The 14009-nt window shown below is 38.0% G+C and overlaps 1 protein-coding gene and 1 long non-coding RNA gene across 2 annotated transcripts in view; both read right to left on the bottom strand.

Annotated features, from left to right (window-relative positions):
• The window catches only part of LOC139132984 (uncharacterized), a 65171-nt gene extending 64537 nt beyond the window's left edge, over positions 1-634 (bottom strand). The window contains exon 1 of the mRNA XM_070699329.1: positions 443-634. Coding sequence (XP_070555430.1) covers positions 443-491 — 49 coding nt within the window. The 5' untranslated portion in view covers positions 492-634. The remainder of the gene's footprint in view (positions 1-442) is intronic.
• Positions 635-2901: 2267 nt separating this feature from the next.
• Positions 2902-5373, bottom strand: LOC139132477 (uncharacterized). The gene is made up of 3 exons (XR_011552316.1): positions 4970-5373; positions 4247-4377; positions 2902-3401 (listed from the first exon to the last, which is right to left on the bottom strand). It is a non-coding gene; the product is annotated as an uncharacterized lncRNA (long non-coding RNA).
• Between the last annotated feature and the right edge of the window lie 8636 nt (positions 5374-14009).

Genomic DNA, 14009 nt, shown 5'->3' with positions numbered 1-14009 from the left:
CCATGGCTCCAGTGAATTAAAAAATTTTTTGTACATAAACTGTTCGTTCTGCACGTTTCCCTGTAACTACATCCCTTATGAGAAATTATCTCAAGGTTTAGAATATAAGGCCACTTGTGTCTAGTAAATTGAAGGCAAACAGAATGAAGTAATTGTCATTACCGCTGCTTTCAGAAATAGAAAGGTATATTCTTGCACAAAGTTAATAAACTACAGCATAAACCTAACGGACATATCCTATATACTATTCTTAAACGTAATGACAAATGTATTTGGGAGCTATATTATTACTTTGCAATATATTTTTCATACAGATTTGGTACATTTGACTGTATATCGTGTATCATCCGTCGTGTATCATCCGTTGATCATCTACATGTCTATTTTGCCATTAAGTTTCAATATTGCCACCGTGCGGTTTATGATTTATACGATCACCTACCGTAGACATTCAGATAGAACTGCCATAAAAATACCGACGACACAAGCATATTTATCAATACCAGGTCACCTCGATTGTTCTTTTTACCGGACCGTCAAATGGCAGATTCTTCTGCTGTCCAGCTTTTCCACACCGATTTGATTACTTATTTAAGCACCAACAAACCCGTACATGCAGAGTTTCTTATTCCCTGAGAAAACACAGGGCTATGCCCTTAAATAAAACATTCACCTACTTGCTTAGAATTGAAAACGACAATCAACCAATCTGATCGTTTGTTTTGAAAATTGCTGTATTCTCATAGGTACTTTAATTATATATTCTACGATAGAGTCTTTGAAAGACAACAATTGTGAGTGCTTGATATTGAAAGCTTCGCGCTGGAGAGCCAATTAAGGTTCTTTCAACAAAACACGTTTTCACACAGTGGTAATGATGAGAGAAGGCAAGCAAGCGAAGTTTGGAATTAAAGGATGAGCTCGCTGTCGAAAACGAATTTCCCAGGAGAGTAATTTATACAAGTCAAGCCTAACAAAATATTATTTGACATGTAAGAACACCGCGTCAGTTAGATGAGGCCCCAATGTGTATACGATTTATAAAGATGCATCACAGAGTTAAGCATATTTTTGCTCTTACACAATACCAACAATATATAATTTAAGAACAAGGGTGATGACGACAGTTAATTCAGGAAATTTTGCGCATCTTGCGCGTGCACACACATGCATTGCTCAGTAATTACTTCCCGAAATATGTTAGTTGTACTATAGCCGGGGAGGTTTCATATCCATTACTGAACACCCTCGCACTTTATGTTTATGAGCTTTGCATGATAAAAGTTTTCCTGTGGTCAGTGTCCTTGTGCCTTGGATTTCGCCGTGCGGTGGTCTATCACCATTAGGGAGCCTTCAGATATTATGAGGGGATCGGTCGGAGAAATTATGTGATGGTCACATTTTACAAACTTGCCCTGGGGAAGGGTGATATTTTATGAACTTAGCCCTGGGGAGGGTTACATTTTACATTGCTAAGTATATGTTGAATGAAAAATCTGAACGAGTTGTGTGACAGACTGGACAGAAATTACAAGGGGAAAGGCTGGTGTTTTTTGGGAATGCATGATTTTTCGCGCAAGTGGCTTTGAAGGGTCATGACATTTCACACGTGCCTTTTCGGGAGGGTCAGCATTTTTTGCGCAACTCGTTGAACCCGAGATATGGCCCATGTAGTGATTTGTCCAAAATAATCAAATCATAATACATTGTAGTCGATTGGGCAAACTGTTAATAACATTCCCCTTTAAAGCAAACATATCTGTACTTTTATACATGTTTTGTAAGTGATGTTAATGTACTTTGCTTGAAGTGGGAAGTAGAAAGACTTAGTTGCAATGTGTGTACAAAAATTGTATATTTGGATTCCATCGAACATGTTGACTCAGAACACATGATCGGCTATGAGAATACTATGAATATTTTTTCCAGTATAAAACTAGCAATATTTGTACATCTATAGACGTTTGATAACTGATATAAATGTACTTGATTAGAATAGGACTGGTACAAGTGTATATGTGCACAAGTAATTTGATTTTGGAATTTCACGGAAAATGTTGATCTGCTATGCATGGGAGGCTATGAGAAAAGTTTGGATATATTCCAAATATAAAACTAACAATATCTGTGCACTTATAGACATTGGATAACTGACATAATTATAATTGATTTGAATACGGGTGTTACAAGTGCATATGTGTACAAGAAACTTAATTTTGGAATTCCATCGAAAATCATACATGGTAGTCAATGAGAAAACTATGAATTATGTTTTTTACAAAACTAAACGGACTAAATCTTCAAATGCCTCGTTTATCTTTACCTGTTGTACAACAAAGTCAATCAATTTATCAAGGCTACACACATTTCTAAGTTTTGATTTTTTTTTTTTTTTTGGAAGGGGGCACGGGTCATCAGGGGAGGGTCATATTTCACATGATGGACCACCCTCAATTTCCTCCGGCCCACCCCTTCATAATAACTGAAAGCTCCGATCAGAATATGTTCAAAGTATTGTGAGAAACTGTCGCTCCTAGAAAATTCATTGCTCCTATTCCGGATTACTTGAAGCAAAACACTGTCTTAGAAGTACATCTTCTCCGATCAGACTGATTTTTATCACACATGAGCTAATGTCGTAGCAATGTCTGTCTGTCTGTCCTTGTGTGTGTGTCTACCTGTCTGTCTGATTACACGATAACTCTAAAATGGCTGAACGAATTCAAGTCAAATTTGGTGGACAGGTATTGTATGCTAATTGCAAGAACTGATTAGATTTTTATTAGTGTGGCTTGCATATTAGTGGAGTTATGAGCTATCATTAGCTCAAATGTTCACACTCGTGAGCCACCTGCCTGTTGAACAGTATATCAATGTATCATTCACCTCATTATCCATTCATTCCCTCAGTCTTTCATGTCATTTTATTGTATTCCTTCACAATGTATTTTTCATAGTTCAATTCAAAAGTTGATGCTTCCTAGTAAGTGAAGCCGGAGTGTACACAACAGAGTGGCGATCTGTTATCACATATCCCAAAGTAGTCTCATTGTCAACATAAAATTACAGGAGATGCTCAAATGATGGTTACAAACGTTAACAATGTTTACTTAAAAATAGAGAACTAAATATGAATAGGATAGTTTAGCATCTCTCAGATATGCCAATTGGTCAGTCCCCTGGTCATTCAAAAAATCAAGATACAACCGTACTTGAAATCGTTTTGATAGTGATTTCATCATAAGCATCTGTCAATCATTAGAGACTTCTTAAAAAGAATTCTTCCCGCTGACATACCTCAAACGTTTTATTATACTTGTGCAGCGTTCTGTGCGACTTTTCCACATACTGCTTCATTGCCCAGAAATTCATATTACTCCAGCGATGAATCTTGACAAAGCCTTTGAACGAGAAAAGAAAAGGATGATGAGAAAAACACCAAGATTTTAAACCACCAATCACTCACTTTTGAAATATTTTACGTATTTTATTCATTTGCTCCTATTACTTGCCTTGTAACACTGCAAACTCCAGGATTTGGAATATTGGAGTGCACACAGCACTCTGCATGTTCATGTTTAACTTGGTGCAGGTGGAGAGTCAGACCAGTGTGCATGCTGTGTGTCTTGAAAATGATATTGCAAATATTTTTATCTTTATCTGAACATGCTAAATCATCTTGCTCTGGGTCTTTTTGATTGGCAACATTGTTATTTTCTAAAATATTTTGCTGAAAATTAAAGTAAATATACTGACTATATGCACATGGAAATACATGTACACCAATGGCGACATCTAAGAAAATCATTTCATTTGAGAAGAAATAATCAAAGGGAAGAGGTAGTACCTATTTCATCATGAGGAACATGCAATGTTATTTTGTCAAAAGATAGCTTGTTGTTGATTAGAACTCATGATAATTGAGTTGTTGAGGTGCTGACAACCCTGTTGTTGCCTTGTTGGTTATAAAGAACCTGTGGCTGCAGCATTTGGTGATTTTTGGACTATTTTTTGTATTTAAATGTCAATTACAGTTTTTTGTTCTACTTTTCAAAGCATCAACTCAGCCTGCACATGAGTAAACTGCATTGTGACTGCTGACAAGAGAGTTCTGGTCCAGACTAGAATTTGAATGTAAAAAATCACATTTCACGTGTATAGATAAAATGTGTTGTGTCAACATGCTTTTAAGGGTAGAACAAGAATTTGAAATTAATATACAAAGCAAAAACAGTAAGGAAATCACCTATAGTTTCAGCTTTGTACCCTTGAGTTCTTTCTCAATGGGTTTCTTCAGCTCCTAAAGTTTTCCCTCTACTTCTGGCAAGCATTGCTTATAGTACTGGTGAACATTCCATAGTATAGTCATCACTTTACCTATGTAATAAGACAATGGCATGACTCACAGAAAATGATGCATTCCTTGTTCAGTCGCTTGAAAAGCAATTTTCATATATTTGTATATGCACATCTCAAATTTTGTCAAATACAAATATTTGTTGCAATATAACAGATTGAATAGTTGACATCTATTGGAGTTTACAATCTTTTACAGCACAACTCATTTGTTTTTATCATTGGACCGTTATATGCAAAGCAAAAGTTTTTCACTTTAGCAAAGAAAATATGACATCGCACAAATTTTATATATTACTTGCCAACGTTAGTGCGTTTTCATGGCCATGAAACATCAAAGACACAAATTTCTGCAGTTGGTTATGTTTGTGCAGCAAAAACGTTATACAACTGAGGTATCAAGATATTTATCTTCCCTGGTTTTCTGTTATGGAGATCTATCAACTCAATAGAAAGATAGAAGGCAGATTGTTTATGAGTAGCCTCGGGTGTCATTACAATAGATGTATGAAGGTCTGTTGAAACTTTATTCTTTGATACATCTACATGTACATAGAGTCCTGACACAGGTTTACATTATGTTATACTGAATTCAAAGTATTCTAATACTTACCTTGTTCAGGTGTTTCAGCAGCGTGGATAACTTGACAGTGAAATGTCATCAACATCTGAAGTCTCACAGAGAACTCTCCGACACTTGATCCTTCTATGAACTGATGCAGATTAGTTACAAACTTATTCAAACCAGGCTCCATCTTGTAATCACTCTCTTCATCATTTGGTGGCATAGCAACTGAATCACACTCTATGTCGGTATCATCTTCATTCTCTTCATTTGAAGGGTTCAGATGATATCCTATAAGTTGATACAGGTACGTACCACTTCTTGCAAACTTTGAGGCTGTACATGTATCTGTACACTACCATGTCCATACATGAGGACCAACAGCTAAACAGTCACAAAACAAACTTGCGTCAGTAAAAGTCTACAAAATTATAATTTGAGCAATTTGGTGAATTTTTAAATGGGTACTCATTTTCCATACTACAGCAAAACATTTTGTTAAAACCGCACTTTTCAATCCCAGGTTCTCGCATTAATGGAGTTCTCCTCCCAGTCAAACACTTGGCCAGGACGATGTTTGATTTCTATAACATTAATTACACAAACTGATCTCAACCTTTTGTCACCTTTCGCTAATCCTGCAAACAGAGTTTATACAAGCGTTTGATTGACGGTCGGTTCAAATCGCCAACGGTCATGATTCCCAACCACAAACGCTCGAATTTCCTAAAATATTGTCTTCCTGTCGCGGAAGACTTTGAATATAACCACAGAGATTGATCGGCAGCAGCTTAGCGCTGACAGCCTTACAGTCTGTCTGTGTTTTTGCGGCTGGAAAAAACTAAAAAAGTGGCATTTTCTGGAGCGTGTGCCCGCGTGTTGCCTGTTCGGTGTCCACTTACACAATGAACGCCGTCATAGCTTCCCGTCCTTTTAAAGGGAGGCTCCGCCTTTAAGGTGACTAACACATGTAATAATTGTTTACATAATGATCATGTGACAGTAAATGTGTCACTTTTTCACTTTCACTGTACAAATGAAGTAAAAAGTTATTTGCAAACTAATCAATTGTAGTAAGTACATTTAAGCATGGCATCAATGTGCATAAATTTTGAGTTTCATTTGGTGTGAGTAGCTGTATCTGTGGGCAGATGCACATTTGTAACTGTTCACGCCAGTGAGGGGTTCCTTATCGTATCTTTCTGTTCAGGGATCATATCTGAGCCTTCAGTAGTAGCACTTCTAAGCCAGTCACAAATTTCATCAGCGGACTTGTCACAGGGGAAGCTGTTATTCTGTTAATCACTTCAACAAGCTGTACAGGAAGAATGGAAATACAGCTAAATCCTTCAAATCAAGGGTTTTGTAGATATCTTGTGAATAACATTCAGGTTTTTCAATAATGACAATTTATCAGCCAAATCAAGAAAAAATCAGGAGGAATAGTTCCATGGTGTTGCCATAAATAGACACACACAAAACCATGCATATATATATATATATATATATATATATATATATATATATATATATATATATATATATATATATATATATATATATATATATATATATATATATATATGATAGATAGATATAGACACACACATACACCTTGCCAACAGCAAATATGCACCTATCCCAAATACCAAAAGAAAGAAATTAAAGAAATGTGTAGAAATTAAAGTATCTGATTCCTACGAACATATGTTTTTATATTGTAAAAAGCTCGGAAATTTCTGGGAACATATCAAAGGTCTTCTAAGTAAACTTTGCATCCATATAGATGTGGATTTCCATATCATTGTATTAGGGTATAAACCTCTTCAGGAATCCTCCCTAGTCAGATTTGTCAATCTTTAATTACAATTGCAAAATATTGTATTTTTGCTGCTTGGGCTAATTCTAGAAATAACAGTGGAAGCATGAAATCTGTCTTGTCATACGACATTTTTTATAAATATTTACAGTTTATTTATTCAACTCACAAATGCAACAGATACAAAAAATTTTATACACTTTGGAAAAAAATATTGCAGTAATAGGAGCATTGCTAGCTCTAGTCATACGCTTTGCTGATTATTATAGTGTAGCGAATTTTTGAAATGGCGTTTGTACTTGTACAATTAATGAATGTATACGAGATATTGTAACTTTATTAAACAGTAAATAAACATATTTAAAAAAAAAAAAACAAAAAAAAAACAATGGATATTTACTGAAAAAAAAAAAAAGAAAGAAAGAAATTAATACAATATGGGTATTAAAATGAGTAATTTGGGAAGACCAATAGACACATGACGCAAGACATGTGCCAGTACATTTGACAGCATTCAGTGTTCTCTAAAACCTTTGGCTAACTATAGAGGTGGTATTATACTAAAGAAAACCTAATTGCTTTTTGTCTGCTCAGAAAAACTTTTGTTACTTTTTATCCTGTAGCCAAATGACTTTAATTCACCAAAGACTTTTCAGGGCTGTTTGAGATCACTGTACAAGAAAGTATTAGCATTGTGTTCACAGGAATCACACAAGGCCTTTTAGAGCATGAAGTCTGCAAGAAAGTGGAAGCTATCCTCTAAGGATACACAGCTGAGGACTTTACCTGTGAGGAAAAGAATTATTGACTTCTTGTAAGACAAGACTGATAATTACACAGACTAGAAATGGCATCCATTTACCCTTCACCTCTAAATTCTAAGGCAAGCTTCAAGTTTGCGTCATATCACTTTCAAACACAACAGAAGTTATGATTTGATTCCATTCTCTCGACTAGTTCCTACTTGGCATGGCCTACATACATCTACATGTACACAGATATGCAGCTACACAAGCATTTTGATATGTCTGTGCATTACCAGCTGGGTCAATTTAAAATGGCAGCTTCCCCTGAAGTCCAAATAATTGGGTTTACTGCAAGATAAGGCAAAAAAATGATTTGTTTCTGGTCATTGTGTGCATCATTTCAGAGTGTGCGCGTCAACTCTTTTTTTTCCTGTTTTTCATTTGCCCATATGGAAAAAGGGAAAATGTATCAAATTCCACCCCCTCCAAAAAAAAAAAATTAAAAAAATCGCGTCGCCGCATTATTTTTGCCACATGTCAATGACCAGAAACAAACCTATTATTATTTTTGGCCTAAAAAGATCTATGATCTACAGAGAGAGCGTGACAGGTTTGTGATTTGTATGACAGTGTGGGTGGAATTTTCAATGTAATTTGCATTTTGCACCATTTTAAGCAGGTTCCTAATGTAACTCATGGGGAATGCCCGTCAAGCCATTTAGCAAAATGCCTTGTAAAACAGAGAGTCATTTGGCCAAATAACAAGTAAATTGGCGGTCAACTTCAGTGGTCTGGTACAGCGATTGTAATACAAAAGTCAGCAGGAAGCCCAACTCTGGCCATAAAATTGATACTGATACTACAGGCTACTTAAACATCGCACAGTGGTACAAACCGTTTCTCTCATGGTGTATCTTAGAAAATAAACTGAATCGAATGAAGTGACAAATTGTAAGGGAATGTTCTAGCAGTTCCGAATCAGGATTAAGGGGAACTTCTGACCACGCGTAGATGGAGTAAATATATAGATCAGGCGACACAGGAATTAACGTTGCGCTCGAAACTTTATTTCCCCAGGTCAGCCTGATGGCTGCCTGGGGCAACTCTTAGCTCCGAGAGCCTGGAGATATGCTCACTCCAAGGCTCCCAAAGTCCGACCCCCAAATTTACAATACTTTGTCGACAAGCAAACTTGCCAACGCTTGTTTCACAATGATTAATACATAGTATGCATGAGACATGTCACAACACCATTGTTTTAAATCCAAGCTGTGAAAATATGAAAAGCGATACTTAACAGCTACAGTTCTGATAAAAGTTCGACTACATTGTCTTTCTATTGTCCAACCTTGCGTGAGACATTTCATGCATAATCATAGGAATTCACGAGACATGCGGGTGCCTGGAATGGCGTTGCCATTGAATTTAAACAGAAGAGACTTGAAAATGTAAATTGCCGCCAATTTTGAAGAATTACACCTCCGGTAAATCGTGGGAATTCAAGCCCAAGTGGCGAAATGTTGAAATTTGGCGAATTACTAGAATGAAGATTTACAGTAACCGGTGCAAATTATAGAAACATGACATCGTTCTTTCTCCCACAAAGGCTTGCCCTCAAGCCTTATAAAAGGTGTCTCAAATATGGATAGAATACAAAAATATTACATTTACACAAAATACACAAGGAAAGTACAGAATTTCAGAAGAACATAAAGTGGAAAGTACAATTTTTTGTTTGTAATTAGAAACATGACATCGTTATTTGAAAATAATCGAATAATGTATGTGTTGCAGTGCTGATAGCAGATGTATACAAGCTGTATCGGGCAATGTCCGCGGTTATGTTTGTGATCAAAAGTTTCTCCCAGTGAGATCCGTTTCTAGAACAATTTCGATTACCATATTGACGATGTTCAAATTTAAAAACTAACTATTCAACTCTCCAACCCCACAACCCTTCGTATCGGAGACGTCTTACGCGTAGCACTGCAGCGTCGGTAATTCTCGTAGCTCTATAATTATCTTCACTTAATAAAAAAAAAACCACTCCCAACCCCCCAACCCCCCCAAACCAACCCGCGTAGATGAGGCTTCGTATAAAATAAAGACAAACGAGAATAAATAATTAGATTTCTCTGTTGAACAATACCAATATTTGGAATTAAAGCGAGTCTACTATACTAACTATTTGACCACAAAAACCCCTCGAACAATTGTCAAATTCAGTTCGCAGACAAAACACGCAGTTCCAACGATCATACACAGTTCTCTTGTTCAACTTCGACAAATCTCGAATCTGCTCACCCTTCAAAATGTTAATACTGTTATCTTCTCATGGTTGATCTACCTTGACGTGCTCTTCGCTAGCTTCCTTGGGTTGAATGATTCAGCTTGCCTCTGTAAATACCATCTTCTTCTGTAATTTTTTTCGGTCTGAATTCTGCATTGTCCATCCTTTATGTCATCCGGGGAATTTCACTCAGGTGTCCGGGAGCGACTCGCTTCTCGCCGTTCTATCGGGAAATTCCATTCAGCTTTGCTGTGAGAGTCTTCGTTTTCTTTGTTTTCGGGGAATCATGCAGCTCAGATTTTGGCAGAACGACTCGATTTGCAGCTCGAGGCTCGACCAAACACCACAATTGGTCGATATTGCAACCGGGTTTTAGTTCTCCACCATGTCAAATTGTAATGAAATGTTCTAGCAGTTCCGAATCAGGATTAAGGGGAACTTCTGACCACGCGTAGATGGAGTAAATATATAGATCAGGCGACACAGGAATTAACGTTGCGCTCGAAACTTTATTTCCCCAGGTCAGCCTGATGGCTGCCTGGGGCAACTCTTAGCTCCGAGAGCCTGGAGATATGCTCACTCCAAGGCTCCCAAAGTCCGACCCCCAAATTTACAATACTTTGTCGACAAGCAAACTTGCCAACGCTTGTTTCACAATGATTAATACATAGTATGCATGAGACATGTCACAACACCATTGTTTTAAATCCAAGCTGTGAAAATATGAAAAGCGATACTTAACAGCTACAGTTCTGATAAAAGTTCGACTACATTGTCTTTCTATTGTCCAACCTTGCGTGAGACATTTCATGCATAATCATAGGAATTCACGAGACATGCGGGTGCCTGGAATGGCGTTGCCATTGAATTTAAACAGAAGAGACTTGAAAATGTAAATTTGCCGCCAATTTTGAAGAATTACACCTCCGGTAAATCGTGGGAATTCAAGCCCAAGTGGCGAAATGTTGAAATTTGGCGAATTACTAGAATGAAGATTTACAGTAACCGGTGCAAATTATAGAAACATAACAGAAGAATAATTCACAATTGACACCGATTGAGATTACCCGCTGATTTTAGTGTTTGCAATTGCTGTACCCAACCAGTGAAGTTGATCGCCAATTTATTTGTTATCTGGCCAAATGACTCCCTGTCTCACTAGGCATTTTGCTAAATGGCTTGACGGGTTAATGTGGTGTTCTCTGTAATTGATAAACCACATGTGAACTGAATGTGCTCACATGTCTTACAACAGGTTCATTAATAGTAGTTCGCTGCACAGAATGTTGGATATCCTGTAAACAGACTAGCAAATTTTAGCATTTACTCAGCAGAACAACTTGACATGCTAATGTGACACCTGAATGGAAGGAATGACGTGTCATATGCAAATGACTTGTACAGATTTTGAGTTTGACAAAAATTACAAACTTAGTTACCAAGCATTGAAATTGACTGCTGATGACTCGACATGTATTGACATTTATCAGACACAACTGGACGCATGAAATAATACAGTATGACATGAATTACTGTATCCTTTTTTACTGTTATGAAGTTGTGTAAAACAATTGTACCTTTGACCTGTCTCATTTTAAAGTGACAAAACAAGGAGCAAGGAGCTGTTACGCAACATTTGCAGACCTCAGGATAATCACTAACCAAAACGCAAGAACAAAGAAGGACATTGTATATTCTGACAGTAGTTTAATTGAGCACACGACGCAGAGTAAAAGACAGACTACTGATAAGACTAGACGTGTATACGGTCTACTGCCAGAGTAGACAAAAATTTTTGTGTTTACAAACAAAAATAGTCTCGGGTCAAAACTGGTAAATACTCATTAACATAAAGAAGTGGCATAATGTTTTTGGTATTGTACTGCAGTGCAAATACCGGTAGTACGCGCGCGCTTCGATGTAAGTAAACTGTGGAACATATGTAATAATTGGTATTATTATACATCTACCATCGAGAACAATAGAATTTAGCGTGCGCTAAAAAAGCCGTACGGAACTCGCGCCCGTTCCGTACGGCACGGTTTCAAGGCGCCCCATTCCCTGCGGCTGTATCTGCGCGTTCACTGTAGAACGGTTTCAAGGGACCCCTTGGACGAGTGCCAGAACAAGTCTCGCGCGCGCTCTGTACTGTTCTGTGTAGTGCACACACTCCAAAACTTGCAGAAGCGCGTAGCGAGGTAGCGTTCCACACTGGCGCGATAAAATCGGAAGAAAAATTGTTGACATTGCACGAAACGGTCACTACTCCGACATTTTGATGCCCCGATCAGGAATGTAAGATGTATAATAATAAGGTTATTACAAAAATACCGCAAAGGATGCACGAGGTCATTGGCGCCGTGCATCGCCCTCCGCTTCGCATCGGGCGATACGCTGCGCCAATGTCCTAGTGCATCCTTTGCGGTATTTTTGTAATAATTGGTATTATAACACGCCACATGCTCATTCCGTGTCGCGATTCGCCAGAATACGTCACGTGACGAGAAAATAGATACGACTAGTCCCCACCAGATCGACAAAAGTGACGTCAGAGGGTATTTTTTGAAAAGCTATTTCCATAGGGAAATAGTTCTGACCAAATTTGGAAAAATGCCCGGTCATGTGACCGTAGTGTCGTCTTCAGCTTTGCAACAATGACGGGTGACTAGAACGTGATATGCGTCCAGGATAGGTGACGACACATTCTCTTAAACAGATTTTCCAACATTTCCCAACATTCCAACAGCGTAGGAACCTGAACAGCTCATCGACGGAAAAAGATTAAAGTGCAACTAAGGATGTTGCTTGGTATGCTTAGAATATTTTTTGAAAGAAAGTGGTACCACGTACAATTGAAACCGCTGTGGAAACGTCGCCCAGTAAACTTGTCACAATGGATTGTTGCGATGCAAAACATCAAAACACAAATGTTAAAAACTATATAACAATACAACATGAGCATGTGGTGTGTTATAAAACACCTATAGCCTGGTCTGTATTCGGCCTATAGCGCTCGTCTATCACCCTTCGTGGCCGTGTGTTACCAGAAACACATCGCTATACCCCTCGGCCTACGGCCTGGGGAATAGCGATTTGTTTCTGGTAACACACGGCCCCTCGGGGTAATAGACTGGAACTATAGCCCTCATGACCAGGCGATAGGTGTTTATTATCGTGATGATAGTCATGTCAGCATCACTCGACAGTGTCACAAAATACACATAGAATTATTATCGGACAATTTTGTACAACTGGTTAACTTGGAAACTTTGCATGCTCCAAGTTCTCGACCTATGGTGCTGGGCTCGTGCGAACACGTAGGCCTTTAGGCGAAATAAAAAACATGTATGTGTGTTTCCTGTAACATGCCTCTCAAAATAGGGGAGGTGGTCGGGGGTTATGTATTTCTCGTTTTTATGTTGTCGAATAAGAGCCATATAATACAGGAAAGTGTAGACAATTTACTTAATTTTTTAAGTTTAGAATCGGCGGGTTTTTCTAGGGTCATTCGGGTTGCTGGACACACACATATCGTTATTTGGCCCTATTTTACCCTCTATAAAATGGAGGGAGTTTACAGACTAAACAGACCACTCCCTTGATATCTGTGTATCCTATTTACACGTCACACGAGCCGCATGAAATAGAAAATGCTTGAACGTTTGATTGTGGCCGCCAGAGTGAAGTTTGTAAATAATACAAAGAAAACAATAGGAGCAATAACGTAAACCGCGACTTAGCCGAAACTGCGACCTACCCGAAACTGCGACTCAGGGAGGGTCCACTGTATTGCAGCTTACAAAATTGCAAGCAGCTGACATATGAGTGAGACAAACACTCGTAGTCGCCTATACCTTCTTTGAGCATGACTCGTGTAATAGCATCACAAAATTGTTCTTGTTATAAGATGCTAAGGGCTATAGCTGTAATTTTTGCGCCTAGTTTTCATCATTACACGTTTTTGTTGTTTCTCGCAAAATGTGTTGAAATACAGCGTATTGTACCGTAGTCACTGTAACGTTGACAAGTGAACAAGTGACACTGTAACGTTGACAAGTGAATTCTTGTCAGGACTAAAATTCAGTTGTCAAAACTAACATCCGGACATTACACATATACATGCACTGTATTACCAGCTGTACCACATGCATTCCTATATGATTTAGGTAGAAGAATTGGAAACTGTGTTTTACAGACCGTGCAAACATACTGAAAACGTGACAATGGCACTTG

This window comes from Ptychodera flava, chromosome 5, assembly GCF_041260155.1.
Source record: "Ptychodera flava strain L36383 chromosome 5, AS_Pfla_20210202, whole genome shotgun sequence".
NCBI lineage: Eukaryota > Metazoa > Hemichordata > Enteropneusta > Ptychoderidae > Ptychodera > Ptychodera flava.
Note: the sequence above shows the minus strand (reverse complement) of the source record. Positions and strands in the feature narration are given on the sequence as shown.